General features: G+C 41.1%; 1 protein-coding gene across 1 annotated transcript; it reads right to left on the bottom strand.

The window, feature by feature from the left end:
* Nucleotides 1–1221: 1221 nt before the first annotated feature.
* Nucleotides 1222–18299, bottom strand: CASP8AP2 (caspase 8 associated protein 2). Its single transcript, XM_028722982.2, is given in 11 exon segments — nucleotides 1222–3245; nucleotides 4028–4127; nucleotides 5134–5391; nucleotides 5393–8351; nucleotides 9461–11643; nucleotides 13582–13697; nucleotides 14152–14226; nucleotides 14634–14734; nucleotides 15677–15754; nucleotides 16423–16503; nucleotides 18138–18299. Coding segments are annotated over 10 exon segments (5982 nt in total). The 5' UTR covers nucleotides 16478–16503; nucleotides 18138–18299; the 3' UTR covers nucleotides 1222–3188.
* Between the last annotated feature and the right edge of the window lie 591 nt (nucleotides 18300–18890).

Here is an 18890-nt window from a genome sequence, read left to right on the forward strand (position 1 = left end):
TGGTAAATATACACACACAGCTTAACTACATGCACAATATATGTCTGTCACCTGTAACATATCGAAGTCTTTTTTAAAACCACGTTCTTAAACCACGTAACTTTATTTTGGTGCTTGATGATTGAAGAACTACTTCTGTGGTAAATGACAATTTGCTGCATGGCATTCTTGGTGGAAATATGTATAATACTTGAAGTAACCACTGACTGTCCTTCACGAAGAGAACCTGATGCCATTTAAGAGTTCTCTAAATAGAGCCGATAGGGACGCGGGTGGCGCTGTGGGTAAAAGCCTCAGCGCCTAGGGCTTGCAGATCGAAAGGTCGGTGGTTCCAATCCCCGCGGCAGGGTGCGCTCCTGTTCTTCGGTCCCAGCGCCTGCCAACCTAGCAGTTCGAAAGCACCCCTGGGTGCAAGTAGATAAATAGGGACCGCTTACTAGCGGGAAGGTAAACGGCATTTCCGTGTGCGGCTCTGGCTCGCCAGAGCAGCGATGTCACGCTGGCCACGTGACCCGGAAGTGTCTCTGGACAGCGCTGGCCCCCGGCCTCTTGAGTGAGATGGGCGCACAACCCTAGAGTCTGTCAAAGGCAGGGGTACCTTTACCTTTACCTTTTAAATAGAGCCGATTAGATTAAGAGAGCAAGGTACACTGGAAAAAATCACAAATGAAGCACCATGCACACATATTATTTACCCATTATTTACCTGGTCTAGTATAGTAGCTATGAGATAGGAAATCCCAGCCTTTGCCATTAACTCATCAAATGGGCTTAGCCAGACCACCGTCTCCTTGCCTCAATACGCCATCTGGCAATACAAATTAGGTAGGAATGATTCTTATCCTCAGTGGTTCTCTGGTGCTGGAGAGAGTAGTGGGAATGGCACTAGTGGTGATAAGGATAGGCAAGATTTTCAGGAAGCACTGACCAATAAGCGTGCATGCAGCCCTGCGCACATGCTGGACATGGGTTCTCTCTGATGAAGGCCCCTTTTCTGCATGTGAGACCTAACAGAGGCGAATCTTGATGAAGACTGCTCTCACAAGATCAGAGAACCCTCACTCGAAGCAAGCCTCCATGATTTCAATTTCAGTGGAACATAGTACAAGTGATGGGCTTGGCACTGGAATATTATGACATATGTTACCCTTTATGTAATATAAGGTATCATACCCTGTACTGAAAAAAAGGGGGGGGAATACAGCCACACGTGTTATAAAAAACACTTCAAGTCAATGTTTAATGAATATTAAGTGCATTCATTTTACAAAGTTTGGGGTTTGTTTTAACGGTGTGCAGTATTTAGTAGATACAAAATAAAACTTGTTTTATGTAATCAAAAATGTTCAGGTAAAGAACAATATTTTACACATTAGAGAATCTGTACAGGTATTTACAGAAGTGTCTCGTTTAAACTCTACTATTTACACACACAAACACACATATCCAGATCAGAACGGCAGTAAGTGACTTTAAGATATGAGTTTTCACCTTTTTATATTGTTTCCTTTCTGAAATAAAAGGCTGAGGAGCTACTTAGGGCTTTTCCTGCTGTGCACATTTTCAACAGAAATAGCTGCCAAAACAAAACCCTCACTTCTCTAAAGGTTAGGACTTATTAGGGCAGAGGTGTCTATCAATTTCTCTGGATTACCTGCAATTAAAATTTTGAACCTCTTAATTTAAGCACCTTTGAATTTACATATTTGGATTCTACACTTAGTTCATAAAATGTTGAAAGTATGTTGTAAAGGGAAGCAATACTTTTAAGCTATCATGAAATGGCAATTGTAGTTTAATTGCAAAAGTTGGCTTTTTAAATACAAATAATTGTGCATACAGGTTCCAAATAATTGCTCTGCTTGGCTGCAATGCTAAGCCACAAATTATGGCTTCTCTAATCACACTCATTGCCCATTAATAAAACTGGTGAACAAACAACAGAGTGGCTGGCTTAGCAGCACCTGGTTTCTTTTCTCCAAACCATGACTGGGAAGGCAAAAAGAAACTTTGGCTTCAGACTATGGTTTATTGTGATGGGAAAACCACAAGCACTGGTTGGGACATAATGCTAAGCCAGGAGCTCTGTGGTTTGTTTCCCAGGTGAACTAATGGAAGAGTGAAGCAGGAAAGCTTGAGTTGTGTGCACAGTACGGTTAAACAAGCCATATTTCATGGTTTAGCATTATGTCTAATGCTGCCATTGTGTTGGCTCATCTGAGGAAACACTTGCAAATACTGATGGATTCCTGCCAAAATATGCTAACTTTGTATGATCTATAATAAGGACTGTATGTACAGTACATCTTTGAACAAATGCCATTGGGTAATATACTGCAAAATTTCACAATCTGTGCTTTCTGAAAACTGAGAGAAAAGAGGAGGCTGTTGTTTAACAACCAACCCTCTTGTGTTTTCTAGTGGTCAACATTTCTCTGTGACATTCTAAATCAGGGTGGGGAATCTATGGCCCTCCAGATATTGTTGGACTACAATGCCCATCATCCTGACTATTGACCGGGATGGTAAGGGCTGATGGAAGTTGGGAATCCAACAACTTCTGTAAGGCAACAGGTTCTCCGTCTGTTTTTAAATCAATAGCATGAGGTGTTTCAGCTCAAAGAATTCAACTTCCCATGTGCTAGGAATTGATCATCTGCTGTCCCCGAAGTTTTAACAAAATAATGGCTTCAGACCACAGTGGAATGCAGAGGAACGAGAAGTACTATAGTGTCTTGCACTTCAACTTCCCCTAACCGTTCTTTATAATCCCAAATGGAACTTCTAAGGAGAGATATGAAAGTTTCACTCTAGGCAATTCAGGTAACAGGAAAGACAGGTTGTATGCACTTCCTGTTTCCTCTGTGCTCTGTAATATGCAAGGCTGCTCAAGGACACTAACAGGTCCAACAGATCTGTTTGATACCTTCAAAAAAAAAATTGAGAACGCAGGGCATTATTATGAAATCTGTGGGCATAAAAGGTGCATTTTAAGTCTACCTAAAAGGATAAGCAACAAACAGTTATTCTGACTTTGATTACATGTCCCATTTCTCTCTCTCTCTCTCTCTCTCTCTCTCTCTCTCTCTCTCTCTCTCACACACACACACACACACACACACACACACACATGCACACAGTGCACATAAACTCATAGCAGTCCATTCTTAGTAGCAATAGTATAGCCACTAGCTGCAGTTTGACATCTTGAATAGTTTCAGCAACTGCTTGAATCTTTCTTCAACCTGTGGAGAGAAAGCAAAGAGTCTAGAAGTCATTTCCCTAAAAATAAAGTATGCTTTTTTCCCTCACACATGTGCAGATATGAACCAAGTGATCCCACCAGTTCTGATTACTGAAAAGTGCAACTACAATCATGGAAATGCTGCCAGCCTTTTCAGGGATTGCTCAGCTCACGTGCATACTTCAGGTAGGACACCCTTGCCAATATGGAGAAGCAACATTATGCATTGAATGGCCTCAGTATATGTAGATGTGAACATTCCCTCATCTTGAACAGACTAAAGTGGGTTATGTAGGCTTTCATAAAAAAGGATTTCCACAGTTTAAAGGCACCAGAGGTATAAATCAATTGATTCCTGTCTTGTGTATGAATATTGCATATCCACATGCAGCATCATTAGTCAGAATGCCACCTCAGAATAAACAAGTCCCCGCCCCCACTTCAGAATTTATGTATATCTTTTATGGCATGGTATATACCCAAAGGGTTATATAAGATCAAATAAAATTACATGTAAAGCCTATATGGATGTAATATTACTTTTCATATAAACATATTTTAAAAATTAACTTCCTTTCTACCAATCATTTCTTTAGTCTGTAGAACAATCTGAATTTTGACACATCTTTTCTGATACATTTTTTCTCCTAAGAAATGTTAATGAATTCAGTAGAGTGTCAAGGGGTTATATTTCTGAAGATATGCACTGCTCAACCAGACAGAAACACAGTTACACTTGTGTGCGAGGGAGGTTCAAACACAATTGCTTACCAAAATACGTACCTGAGCTGGACTTTTATTTAACCTGACAGCAACAGAAGCAAATGTTTTTCCTGAAGGTCCTTTCTTCTGACATTCCAATAGAATCTCCCGGTCATCATTTCTATAATAAACATACAAGGGTAACTTCAACATCTGAACACTGTTTTGAACCAAGTCTATCTATGTCAACACTTCACACAGCAATGTTGTAACTCGAAATAAGTTTTTAAAACTTAAAAGTCTGTTAATGAAGACAAACAGAACTCTGAAGGCAATTCCCCAAACCCTCCCTTATAAACTAAATGATACCCATTATGTTCACACCATTCTGAAGCTTCTTCGGAACAATGATGATCACTTTATAATAATAATTAACAACAACAACAACAACAATAATTTATTACTTTTCCCCTGCCTGTCTGACTGGCTTGCCCCAGCCACTTGGGGCAGCTTCTAACAAAATGTAACAGAATACAGCGAAAACATCAGACATTAAAAACTCTGTTGAATGGCTTTGAGGTCAGGTTTTCTCTCTCAAAAAAACCCAAAAAACAAAAACACACCAAAAAACCCAAAACAGATTGAATGGTTGTCCTTGGGTTTCATTCGGATATGAAAAAATATTTGTAAAACAAAGTAAAAGCTTATAGTTTCTAATTACTTTGCAGCGTTGCTCAATGAAGCAAATGGAAATAAAGCAAGGATTTCCATTTGGGACTATATTAGGCTTCATGATTTACTGCTAAATGCAGACATTTTCCACAAAGGAAGTATACACAATACAATGAACCCTGTCAAGTCAAGAGACCACAATTCAACCCACCAGGTGCTCACTTGGGCTTCCAAGTTTCCTCCTCTCAATCAATTTACTGTCCCTACCTTCCAGTTCAGAAAACCTAGTTTCAACTGCAATGTAAAAATAAGACTACATATTTGCCTTTCCTGATTCAAGGGGCAGGTCAACAAAGCTGAACGTACAACCAAGAAAAAAAGTTTGCTATGGTAATAATGCCCAGGCCACAGAATGCGGAAATGTATCATTCTATCTCCAACTGTTAAACTGCACTTCCAGACCTCCCTTATTCATCCCATTGATTCAGTTGTTGGTTTTTCTTTTGTATTCTTACCTTGTCCAAGAAATCACAACTTCCCCTTTTTTCTTAATGATGTTTTTGGCACACAGACTTGATGGTGTCAGGGAGGATATTGATGGTAAAGAATCTTTGTCTCCGACTGATGCAGTTTTATTACTGGATGTGTCTGTGGTCACTGAAGTAATCTCTTTAGACCTTTTGCTGTTTTTTTTACAAGCCGATTCACTACTGTCCTTTCTTTGTCTCTTTGCGTCGGATGTATCTTCTGTCTCTTTTTTTCCTTTCTTTTGTTTCACATCCCAGGCCACCAGTATTTAGAGTAGTACCTGTTTCAAGATTCTCATCTGCTGTACACTTGTCAGGCAGAAGCTCTGTCAAATTTACAACTGCTTCAACATCATGCTTTGGATGATCATCTGCTACATGGTGTTTTGCTGTCTTCTCCTCCTTTTTGTCTTCACATAAGCCTTCTAGTCTAGCATTTGAAGCACGTTCCACTGTAAGATCCCATGAATCAACTTCATTTTCTATGGGAGTCTCATCAGTCAAGTCTACACATATATCAAAATGGGTCTCAGAAGACAACTTTTCTACAAGGGAAACTGCTGCACAGCTAATTGGAGAATGTTCTAATTCACCACAAGATGCATCTCTTTTTTGAAAGACTTTCATGGTGTGTGCCTGAGGTAGTGTAAACACTTCAGGTGTGTCCTCATGCTGGCTAGTTTTAATCAAGGATTCTAAAGTTCTCCCTGGTTCTTTAGGGGGCTCTTGCAAATCAGTGGCTTCTTCCAGGCCAGCGCCACTATGCAACACCTGATGGGGCCCAAGTAAATCCGGGCCTTGAGCTTGACTGGCATTAGTATATCGCTCCTGAAGCAATTCAGACGCTGCAAGATTGCAAGGTCGTTCTTCTCTGGCATTCCTGAACAGATCCTCTACAGATTCAAGTGCCTCATTCGGGGCATCAGAATGAGGTTCCTGTTGGGGTTCAGAAAGATGAGGAACCTGATCGTTTGCAAGGCACAGAGGTGGCTCCTTCTCAGACCCCAGCAAATGAGTAACTTGTCTCTCTCCAACATCATTCAGCTTACCCTCAGAGTCAATAATCTTTAAATTTTCCTTAGATGTTGCTGTATCTTCCAAAGGAATGCTTTTGAGGTCCAAAGTATCTAATTTTTCTTCCAACACAATTTCCTTGTTTCCTGCCCCACTAGAAGAGGTCAGTGGTTCATTTGGTAGAGTAGGCTGTTCAAGGATTGGTGAGGTAGATGGTGCTGCACGCCTTATTTTAACAATAAAGTGGTCATTTGATTTCTCCATTATTACTGCCTGCATTGGAAGGCTTGGGCAATACTGAAATCCAGGAGCAGGAGGTATACTTGCCCATGATGAAGAACAGCTTGATTTGCTGCTTGAATTATCAGATTCCAAAGCCAAATGGATGTCCTGTTCAGAAGCATCCTCCTCTTCAAGATGGGCATCTTCACTGAAGTGTGCGCTCAGAACATCCTCAGGAACTGAGCCATACATGTCAGGTTTCAGGAAGCTAAGATGAGCATCTGACTTCAAAGGGGAGGGAATAGTCAACGACACAGCTAGGTCTTCCAGAAGAATAGAAGAGACAAGTGATTTTGGTTTCTCTGAAATGCACTCCTCACCTTTCTTCAAAGCAGGACTAGTAGGAATTTCAAACATACAGCTTTCATCAAGAATATCTGGATCAATTGGCATCTGCAGTCTAGCTAAAAAAGCTGAATCTCTTTCAGGTGAAACTATAGGCCATTTAATTCCATCTAGTACTCTTGACTCAACTCCAGTGTCTCTTGGAATCTGCTCTTCGGTCTCATATGGAGGCTCAGTCACACAGTTCTGGCCATCTGGGGTGTGTTTTTCTGGTGTCCTGAACTCCCACTGATTGTCACTGATAAAGTCACCATTTTTTTCTGAAAGGTCAGACCCTTGTAACAAACTTTTGAACATTTCACCCATTTGAGCGTCATTCACCAGGTTGAATGTCAGGCCAGACATCTGCTGTTCTGTGAGAGGTCCACAGCTAATATCAGACTTGTGCGAGTCTCCAATCATATGCAATCTTTCATTTTCATTTTTTCCACCGTTCAAAGAAGTGTCTGGCATGGAGCTTTCCTTGAAAGGTTCAGCTTCAGTCCGAGAATGTTTTGGGTTAACAGTATGGGAACTTCTACATTTTGCAGTCACATTTTTCTGTGTGCTCATTTTATTTGTGTTATGGTGACCTCGCTTCAATAGCTGGTTACCTGCTACTGGTTTTGATGGGGCACATTCTTCAGGCTTTTGCATTCTAGCATTTAAGGCTGGTTTCTTTGATTTCTGTCTGTCAATTTTATTTTTATGATTTATAAGGCATTTGGGGCTTTCTTTCTTTCTTTTATCAAGCTTACCTTCATCACTTTCATTTCCAAAGCTTACCAAGGTACACAGCTTTAGAATAATTTTTTTTATTTTATCAAATAAGTAGTCAAGCTGCTCGTCCACAAGTTTCCACAACTTTTTCTTCATATCGGATTGCTGCTGTTCAAAGAGATGCTCTACTGCACTATTCTCTTTGATCCGATTAAGTTTATATTCTATAACTTCACAGAGGTTCAGCTTTAAAGCCTCACTAGATTTAGACATTTTAGAGAAGTCAAGGTATTTTACCAGAGATGTAAAGTTCAAAATAGCTGAATCTATGATCCTATGAAAATGCTGTACTGGAAATTGTATCTTAAACTTCATGTAGCTTTTCCGTACTTGCTTTCTTATAGCTTTCAGCATCTGCATGAACTCATGCACTGTAGAAGGTACAATAATTTGAACTATTTTTTCAAGACTGTCAATGCTCACAGTTTTAATTTTCTTTACTTCATTGGAGCGCATTATAGTTCCACCTTTGGGATTTTCTTTATTTTTTCCCCCAGAAGACAATTTTCCTGTATCTTCTCTGGAAGATGTTGTCCTGACCTTGTGGTTGCAAGTACTCTTGGTCAAATTAGATCTATCTGGAGATGCTTTTCTTCTTGTTTTTTTACTATTTTCAGAGTTGGCTTCTATTTTAGGCTCATCATTGTCACTTACAATTTCACCTTCTTCTAATTCATCTGAGGACATGCTTAGCTGAGACTCCTCTAAGATTTGATGACCTGAGCAAAGAGGCTTTTGGTTTTCCTTGTTCAGTTCGCTGGACTGGTTCCTTCCAGGATAGACAACTGCATTTTCTGGAACAAAATCTAGAAATAATGAAACAATTTGTTAATTAAGCAGCCCAAAGTAGCAAGTCTCAAAACAAATTCCAACGACAGTATAATCTAATAGTCAATTTTAGTTTAGAACAGTGAACATAATTGTTTAGAAGTGCCAGTAGCTCTAGGCCTTGCATTTTAGCAGAGGACAGGCAGCTTTTGGAAGAAGAGCTAGATTTTTTTAAAAAACTTCAGCATGGAAACAGTTTTTATATATCAAGTTCCATAGCAACTTATCTTGAAATTGCAAGATTAAGCCCAAAGGCACTTTTAATTATTACTGCCTCCAAAACTAGTGGATAAGAAACTGTGCAAAGAGTTCTGCCAGAATGTGGGTTACACTCTGTAGCTTAACGTGGCTTGCAATTCCAATTTTCAAGAGTGGGGAAACCCTTTAGATGCTGTTGGACCCCAACTCCCCAGGGTTGATGGAAGCTGTAGTCCAGCAGCATCAGAGGGTCATGGATTAGCCACTACTGCCTTAAACAGTTTCCTCCTATGTAATCAGTGTGAATATCTACCTCAGAGCTAGCAGACTGAAAGCTAAATCTTACTCCCCACTGAGTTTAAACAGGACAGTCAGTAGCCCAGTGTCAGAATATTTGCTTTGAACACAGAAGGTCTGAAGTTCAATCCCTGGCATCTCTAGGTAAGGCTGGAAGAGACGCTTGTCTGAAATCTTATAAAGCCACGGCCACTCAACGTGGACAATACTGAACTAGATGGGCAGCTTCGTTTCCTAACTTGAGAAAAAATGCCTGTGAATTGCAGCTGTGCAGTATAATCTTGTATATGGCTCAGAAGTTGCATTTAGTACTCCCATTCAAGTGTGTATGGGATCACAGTCGTAAATTCCTACACACTAAGAACACTTACTAAAGAGAAAGCTCCACTGAACTCAATGGGGAAGATATGTACAGGATTGCACTGCACAGATGAAGCACACTTGCCTACAAGTTGTGCAGTAAGTTCTACTGAAAACAAACGGAACTTAATTGCAACTCAGTTATGTTTAGCATTGGTATACGTGTGAATGCTTAATGTGTTCCTTATTCAAATAAAAATCATGTAACAGGCAGAGCATATTAAACATATACCTGTATTATAGCTTTTCACAGGTCCTTTGTAAGGGCTTTCCATTCGGGGTACTTTAGCAAAAGGTCGCATTGGACTATTAAGTGGGCTGATTGCTTTTGGAATATTCCTCATATGATTGAGATCAATGCTCAGAATAGAGTTATCATCATCAACAGAAACTGTGCTTATTTCTCTTGCTGGAGATGTAGGTTTTAACCCTTCACTGTATAATGTTTCCAAGTGGTTTTCATGGTTACGGTCAGGAAAGCTTGGCTCCAAGTGACCACCACTCAGTATTTTGCCTTCTTCCACAGTAGCTTTATGAGGCATAGGCTTGTTCTCTTTTTCAGGACCCTCCAAGACATTTTCACCTGTCCAATTACTGGACTCCTTCTCGTCCATCAGTGAGTCTGAATCTGTTCCACTGATCTCATCTATTACACTAAAAGAATCAAAATCCACAGAACTTATAGTCTCCACATCATTGAAAGAGTTATCGGGAAGTGTGTCTTGATCCAAGGGGCTTTCTAAACCAGAAGCCACATGCATCTTATCAACTCCACCAGCTTCTCCCATCCCAGTTTTTGCCTCAGTCAGGAGCTTCATATCTTCCGGCACCCACTGTGCTGCTATATCTTGTGGGTCTGAGGTTGTCTTCAAAGGCTTTGTGTTTAGAGTTTTTGGCAGCCCCTCATTTCCCACCTTCATTTTGACCTCAGAAAGAGGCATTACTTGTTCCGATTTGGTCTGAACAGGGTTGTCACAGATGGGCGATAGTGGTGTTTGTGTTTGCTTAATGGCATTAGCACCAATAGCCTCAGCTGGTACCAACATGACTTCTTGACCTGGAATTTCTGTACCACATTTATTGGTAGACTTTGCCACTGCTTTGCATTTGTCTGTTTGCTTCTTAGCAGGAGAAAGGGTTAAATTTAGTGTCTGCATAAAGCTCAGTTTTAAGTCTTTGCTTTTTGACTGCTCCTCTTCCCTTCTAACTTTTATAGGCACCTGCTCCTCCAAGCCTTCAACGACCTTGGCAGTCTCTACTGATTGAAAGGACTTCTTTTTCTCCCTTTTTGCACTATCTTTAATTTTCATGGCTTTTGTTCCTGTTTGGGGGGATGGTTCCTTTGATTCTCTTTTTTCATTTTGAGAAGTCCTGGCCTCATTAGAATCATCTCTCTCATTTTTCCTTTTCTCTTCAGTTCTATGTCTGCCCGATTTTAAACGTGTGTGTTCAGATTCACTTTTACTGCTATCCTCTTTAGGGTGGCCATGTTTCGGCTCTTTGTTTAAAACAGGAGGAGGAGGTGGTGGTGGTGAAGGTTTCCCTCCACAGGGCACAGGACCGCTTGCTTCTTTGTTCCTCCTGCAATCACTATGTTTTCTCTTTCTGTCTTCCACATAGCTTTTGCTTAATTTTTTAGGGCTTCTGGCAATTTTATTCCATTCAGGGGGACTACTAACCTTGCCAGTTCTTTGTTGTTCTAGATAGCTGTCAGATTGCCTGTTTTTTTGTCCGTTGTTGCTTTCCTCTTTGTTTCTCAGTTTCAGGTCCTTCTGATTTTTGTTTTGTGACTTTTCACTCCTGTCACTGCTGGAGTGTTCTGGTTTTGACAGTGATGTGTCTTTAGGGGTTGGTTGTTTCTCCCTAGCAGAAGGGACCTTACCACTTCTTTTTTCTGTATGTGGGCTGCTTTTGAGCTTCAAGTCCTTTTTATCTTTCCATAGTCCATTTTTTTCTGTTTTGTCTGGATTAACTTCCAACCTTCCATGAGGATCCAACTTTCCCTCTAGTGTGCTGCCCAGATTTTGGTGTGCTTTTGTTTTGTATCTGTAGTTATTCTCACTGTAATGATGCTCATTATGTTTCGTTTCTTTTTTTCCTTTTTCTCTGTCATAAGAGCTGTCAACACTTGCAAGCCTTACATGAGTACCATCGCTGCAAAGCTGTTCAGGATGAGATTGAGATATGTACAGAGTGTCTCCTTTTTCTGGAGGCAATTTCTTGTTTTCTGTACCCCAAGGTTTGTCCTTAGGCAGGGCTTGGGTAGTTCTAGAATCAGTTCTTGAATTGTTCTCTGGAACTAAATCTCTGAATTTATTTTTCAGTTTTGATCCCTCCAAGTTTCTTGCATTATTAGTTGATGCTGGGAAGTATGTTCTACCATAGGTATTCGGATGAACTTGAAATTCTGTTAACCTGTTTAGAAAGAGATTGTATTACTATATATTTCAAAAGTTATTTGAGATTTAAGCAAACTGCAAATTCTACTAAAATCTAAATGCCGTGGTGAGAATAAGCCTTTAAAAGTGTTAAATAAATATTTAATCTTCCTTTTACTTTTAAAGGAAGAAAAGGTCCACACAATGGCATTATTTATGAAGTTGGCTTGTATCAACAAAGCATAGTTAAGATTAACCAGTTTGGATGGGGACCTTCTATTTAGGATTTATACAAACAAACAGAAAGGATAACACTGTTGAAATTATCATTGGTGCTATAAAGCCTGTTCAAAGCATGTCCTCAACCACACACTTTAGGAATATTCTCACCACACACATTTCACTCTGCTGCTCTCAGCAGGCTAGAATCAAGAAAGGTAGGGGGCAACATTGCATCTCTGCTTACACTGACAGCAGACCGATAACTCTTTGGGAGAGCAACACACATTTCTTACTGTTAAAATACTCTTGCTTAAAAGTTCACTCAATAATTGAAGAATCATGCCCAAAGCAATAATTTAGCAGTCCATGTCTGACAAACATATAATCAGGCTTAAGCATCCTTCCCTCAGCAGGCATAGCAACAGAACCTGCACAAACCCTGCTTGCATTGTTGCTTTTCTCCCAGTAATTTTGAGAGCCAGGGTCCCATAGGATTTGTCCAAATCAGTTGAGAGCTCTTCTAATGAGCTGTCGTTCCCTTTTAAAATGACAATCCCCATTTAATGTTTTCTCTCCCCCCCCCTTCCTAATATAGTAACATACCAGAACCAAAATAGGCAGAAAAAGAGAGCTTTAACTCATAGCCTCTCTAGTTAACCTGGTGCCAATCACCCAGCACATGCTTTACACAGGGCAGCCCCGTTTCAGGAATGCTGTTCCCAGGGATCCTTGCCTGGTGCCAATGTGGTTGCCATGAGATGAAAATGATATGCTTCAGTTGCAACAATTTGTTTACAAATGTTGATGGCTTGGGGCTTTGTTGAAGCCAGTCTGGTCCTTTCAGCTTTTAAAATTAAGATAGAATGAGAACTGAACATCATTTAATTTGCTCGTAGCTTCCTTAAAAAAGAAGCCTCAAAGCAACTTCCTACCGATAAGTACATGCTAATGCAGATACCTCAAAACAGTACAACACATTAAAAGTGTTCATCCACAGTAAAAAGGTAAAGGTAAAGGACTTCTGACAGTTAAGTCCAGTCACGAACAACTCTGGGGTTGTGGCGCTCATCTAGCTTTACTGGCCAAGGGAGCCGGAGTTTGTCCACAGACAGTTTTTCCGGGTCATGTGGCCAGCATGACTAAGCAGCTTCTGGCAAAACCAGAGCAGCGCATGGAAATGCCATTTACCTTCCCACCGGAGAGGTACCTATTTATCTACTTGCACTTGATGTGCTTTCGAACTGCTAGGTTGGCAGGAGCTGGGACTGAGCAACGGGAGCTCACCCCGTCGCAGGGATTCGAACCGCCGACCTTTTGATCGGCAAGCCCTAGGCTCAGTGGCTTAGACCACAGCGCCACCCGCATCCCTCATCCACAGTAGTCAGCTTAAAAACAAAATACACTTTCCCTGATCGCCAATGAAATGAACACCCAATTGAACCACAAGACCTTAGCACCATCACTGGCCAAATACCGGACAGAATGAAAACATTCCACATCTTTGTGCACTAGTTATGCTAGCAAGCATGAAGCTATGAACAGAATGTGTGGGTAACCTTTTTCAAGAAACACTTCAAATTTTAGCAGAATTTTTTTGTCAGAAGATGAGTATCTGATATCTAGCAAGTTAACGTTTATGTGTATGTTAAATTTAACTACAAAAAAGATCTTCTACTTTTTAGTTTCAAATGTGTCTTGTTTCTTCTTCTTCTAAATATTTGGACAATAGAGGACATTCCTGAAAAAACCATACCTTCGCTGGAGATTATTAATTTCTTCATCCTTGCGATTAATTTCCACTCTAGCTGTTTTTAGGAGAGCGGAAATATTCTTTTTAAGAGACTGGTTTTCATTTTGCAGAGCAGAGTTCTAATTTAAAAAGAACACAGAGAAATATACATGTTATGAACTTGTATCTGCATATATTGGGGGAGAGAAAGAAATGACCAATAACGGTTGAGGAAAAAATCTCATTTAAATGAATCAGTTAACTTTCACAAAGAACTTTCAAAATGCCCCACCGACTTTGTGCTGCAACCTAATACAAAAAGCACTATCTTCAATAAGCATCAAAGCAAAATACATTTACGATACTAACAGTCCTTACTGAGACAGAGCTGCCCTGCACAGCCTCACTAATTCAAAATATTATTATTGTGGTTGCTGTTTCTTATTTTGTTTTATTTAAAAAACCAGATACACTCACAACTAATACTTCAAAACAGCAAACCAATACAAATTGGAAGATGTATATGAAGAGTTTCTAGAACGCTTTCAGTTACAGGATACAAAATGGATAAATTACCACATAATGCTGCTTTACCTGTTCCTGTATTTGCTGAAACCTCCTAGTCAACTCTTGAAGTTGTTGCTGACATTTCTCATGTTCAGCCTGCAACTGTTGAAACAGGATTATTCACATTTGTATTAAAAACAGTATTAGGTGAGCATAATTTCCTTTGGGTAATAATAATAATCCAACTTTGTTAACATATGCAAGAAAAATCATTACATTAAAATAATAGCAAATAAAATTTCCCTCACAAACAGGAAAACCATCCAAACATGCATTTACAAAATGTCTGTGTCATGACTGATCACAGATTTCCTGATGCACATGTCGAATTTTTCAGTAAATTGAGACTTCTCAGTAAAGTTGGTGTTTGGAGATTTTAAAATGTTTTGATAGCATATAATGTACTAAAATGTGCTGAACTGATGAATTTAAAATACACATCTTGCTAACTAACTTGCTAACAAACTACATCACATTTCACCAACATATCATTGATTCAAAATACATACATCATTGTAAGTAGCTTCCTTTGCTGTTCCTTCTTCAATCAGGATCTCATCGAATAGGTTTAAACTACTTATTGATGAGGTCAGTTTTGTAGCAGGTTTGACTGAGAGAGCAGGGAGAGAGAGAGAGAGTTTTACTTGGAATATTTTCCTTTTCCATTGTACCCATTCTTCCATTAGATAAGATCAAAAGAGCTACTATAATAATAATAATAATAATAATAATAATAATAATAATAATAATAATATTTATACCCCGCCTATTTGGCTGGGTTTCCCCAGCCACTTTGGGCGGCTTCCATCAAAAGATTAAAAGTACATTAAAACATCCGTCATTAAAAACTTCCCTAAACAAGGCTTTTTTCTTTCGAACAGCAGGTCCCTATGCCACATCAAACTGCTTTTGAATATTTTTCTCAGTTTCAAAAGTGTTTCCTATGTGGGACGGGGGGGCGGGGCGCACTAGACATCTAGTGGGGGGCTTACTCCCATGTAAAAGTTGTGAAAGTTAGTTTCAGTTTCACAACTTCCATCAGGTTTTTAAATTATGTATAGTATTATGATGTTCCAGGATACAGCAACCAGTTCTGCACATTTTATCTCTCCCCTGAAGTCCTTCCAAATAAGTCATGGTTGCCACTTGTCACCTAAGAAATTCTACTTAGTTCAAAATGCTGTTTGTGTCAGCTGCTAACGCAAATTACATATCAAAGCCATCTTTTAAGAGTCAATACAAACTGCTCCTACTCCTACTTATTGTTTCTGCAACAAACCCAAAACAAAAATGCTCTATCCTAACAGCAGGATGAATCTATACAGGACCTTTTATGACAAAATTCTCCAAAGTATAATTAAATAACCAAATAACTATGGATTGTATCCAACTCAGCTGAAAGCTTCTGTCAGTGGAACAGGAAGGGAAGCAGTGAATTCTCAGTGGTTCATCCTTCCTGCTCAAGCCCTAACCCCATGTCCATCATAAATCTGCTTCAGAGATCTTTACTCTCAGCTGAGCAATGCCATTGGTTACAAAGCTATGAACATACCAGAAATAACTGGAGAGCTGTCTAATCCATCATAAATATCCACTGAACTTTCATCATCATCTACTCCTTGAGAAGAAACTGCAAATAAAGAGAATAAAGTAAGAATACGTTCACCCAGTCTACGTACGCAGTAACGGTGAAATACAAGAGAAATACACTAGAAAGGATCTCTAGTAGGAAATCACTATGAGGTGAAAGAAATAAGAAGCTCCTCTCCCTTTGCACTAGTGTCCCCTTTCAAATTGTAGCCTCAGCGGTGGGTTTTATAGAATGATAAAGTACTTAAAAGGGACAAAAATAGGCCATTTTTTGTGTCAGAAATAACTTCTTACATTAAAAAGATAATACAGCATAAAACGTAGCCATAACAGTAATATCTAGGTCATTATTTGTTCAATAATGGTATCCATCTTATTCTATGGAGCCAGAAGAAATGGGGCAGAGCCTAAAATTGTAGTTAAGAGGGCATCCAATGTTTGTCTGCACAACTCTGCTCCCAAAGATCAGATTCCTAGAAAACCATATGATGGGTCTCTCAGCAATGCAGGAAGAAAACTCTCTTCCGATGGCCAGCAACAGCTCTTGCCACAACATATGACAGTTAACTGTGCTGTACAAGGAGCTACATATACTGGTCCATATATAACTTTTCTCAAGGGTTTCTTCCTTGGTATGGAGTTTCCCTACATTTATTTATTTTTTAAGTAAAAATAATCTGATTAAAACCAACAAACAAAAAAACTTACCACCATGCAATAAATTAGAAAACGTCATCCCATCATCATCATCATCTGTTGCCATTATACTCTCTTCCTAGTATTCTCCATCTGCATTTGGCAACAAAAAAAGATTCTGATTAGCCTAAGTAAAAACATACAGGTTATTAATATAGAAGGCAATCCATCAGAGAAAGATGGATCTCTTTATTCTGTTTTCACAATGGGACACAAGTGTTCTTGCATACACAGATGGTGGCCAGCATGGGAAGAACATATCCACAGGTGAATGAGATTGCCAGCATTTATTTTTGCAACAAACAGTTCCATAGCACTAAGCAGTGTTGTAGCTACAGGGGGCCTAGTCAGATCTTTTTGCCCCTGGTGAAGCCACCAGAGGGGCGCCATTGAGGCTCCCAGCTTGTGTGTGTGTGTGTACACAAATGTGTATGGGGTGTTTGCCAAATTGGGTCTTTGACCTAGGTGAAGTAAAACCTAGTTTCGCCCCTGGCGCTAAAGCTAACCTTAACTTGACGAGAATGAGCAAACATGTGGCTTCCCAGAACCAAGATTGTAGACAAAGCACTCCTTCCCCTGATCACACTACCTAGGCCTAAGCCAGAGCTTTGCAAACTCTGTGTCAGGACAAATTAGTGTGTTGGCTCACTGTGTTGAGTGTGTCTTGAAAATACTCCCAGGGCTAGAAATGGGCTAATTTAACCTCTGATTTGCTAGTAAAACTGAATTACTGTGTCACGAAATGACACATATCTAAAAAGTCACCAACACGAAAAGTTTGGAAAGCTCTGGCCTAAGCCATGGTTTGCCTTAGGGTTATGTTTGAACCTGGGCTTGTGGTTTGTCCACCAAGTCAGAGGGGAGGGGGAAAGCAAGTGAAGAGCAGTTCTCCAAAGAGGACAGAGTAGAGCGACCACTGTATACAATTCTTCCTATCAAAAAGTACAGGGCCTACTGCTCAAACAAGTCTTCTCCAACGAAAAGCAGTCTTCACTCTTAACCACGATAGGTAAAAGTGCTTTCTCATTACTAAACAGCAAGGCACTCTGCACATGTTCTTTGTGCACTTATGCACAACCCTAGTCTACTTAACTGGGAGCAAGCCTCACTGAATTCAACATTGAATTATTCCTCAGCAGACAAGTTTAGCATTACAAGGTTAGTCCTGGACTCAGGTGGGGCGTGGGAAGACAAATTCCACCCAAAGCATAAGTGTTGATATAAAACATGACCCACCACCACTCCCGTTAAACTGGTGCGATCCAAGTCCACTACTTCGGAACTTCGACCCATTCGTTTCCCTCTGACCAGGCCTTAAGGCAGCCCCAGCCCCCACTTTCACCCCAGTGACCTCCAGCTGCTGTTGGACTACATGCCCAGTCACCACAAACCAGGATGGCTTGAGTTGTAGTCCAGCAACGTCTGGAGGGCCATAAAGGCACCCCCGCCCCACCCTCCCAACCCCCAGCCTTGCAGAAAGCGGGGGCGAGAAAGTGGGAGACGTGGGAACTGGGAGCGGGAAGAGTTACATGCTGGTGGGGGATGGGGTACGATGCCATTCGGGGGAAAGACAATAAATAGATAACTCGGGAGATGTGCTCGTGGGAATGCCGCCGCGGGGATCGGCAGGGGTTCCGGGCAGGTGAGGCAGCCACTCTCCCACCCGCTTGATCCCCACGAGAGAAAAACACCCCCACTCCCTCCCCGGGCCACTTGTTTCTACAAACCGGAATAACGCGCGCCGTGCCGCCTCCGCTGCTCCTCCTCACTTTCGCTCCCTCGGCCGGCGGCCGGCGCTGCCTCTCTCGCTGGCAACACTCCCCCCACCCCAAAACACCGCCACCTTCGCCGCCGCCAAACGGGAGAGGTGGCGCCCGGAAGAGCCCGGCCAATCACCGGAGACGCTGGGGCGCGCGCCGTGCCTCGACGTCAGCAGCTCCCACCTCCGCCACAGAAACGCTTGGCGCCAAAAGGAAGCGACAAGGCCCGCCCCTTCGGGATGCAGGCGGGGCGGGTTTTCTTCGCCGGAGCTGCTTCGACGAGCGCCTCCGCTGGGGGGCGCCTGCTTTTGCTCTCGGGAGCAACCCGGCGGATTCTGTTTTTATATACAGTATACAAACTCAAGCCCTGAAGCCTCCGTCGGTGTTTTGATACTGCAAAGCTACCAGAAAGCTTCGTGGCTGATAACTTTGCCGGGGCAGAAGTTTGGGTTGGCGCAGCCGCAGAGCCCGTTTTAATCAGAGAGGAGCATTTGTTTGTTTCACCAAAAGCCTTATTGCCGTAACGTCAGCTGTCAAACGTGCACGAAGACAGAGAAACTCTCCTCTGTTAGCTGTCAATTGAGGGCATACCCCAAATATGTGACATGGAGTGGGCTCTTAAAAGCTGTAGTCCTGTTCACGAGGACTGGGAGAAAGTCCCGTTAAATGCAATGGAGCTTACTTCCAAATAAACATGCATAGGGTTATGGAAAAGCTCAT

Source organism: Podarcis muralis, chromosome 3 (genome assembly GCF_964188315.1).
Source record: "Podarcis muralis chromosome 3, rPodMur119.hap1.1, whole genome shotgun sequence".
Taxonomy (NCBI): domain Eukaryota; kingdom Metazoa; phylum Chordata; class Lepidosauria; order Squamata; family Lacertidae; genus Podarcis; species Podarcis muralis.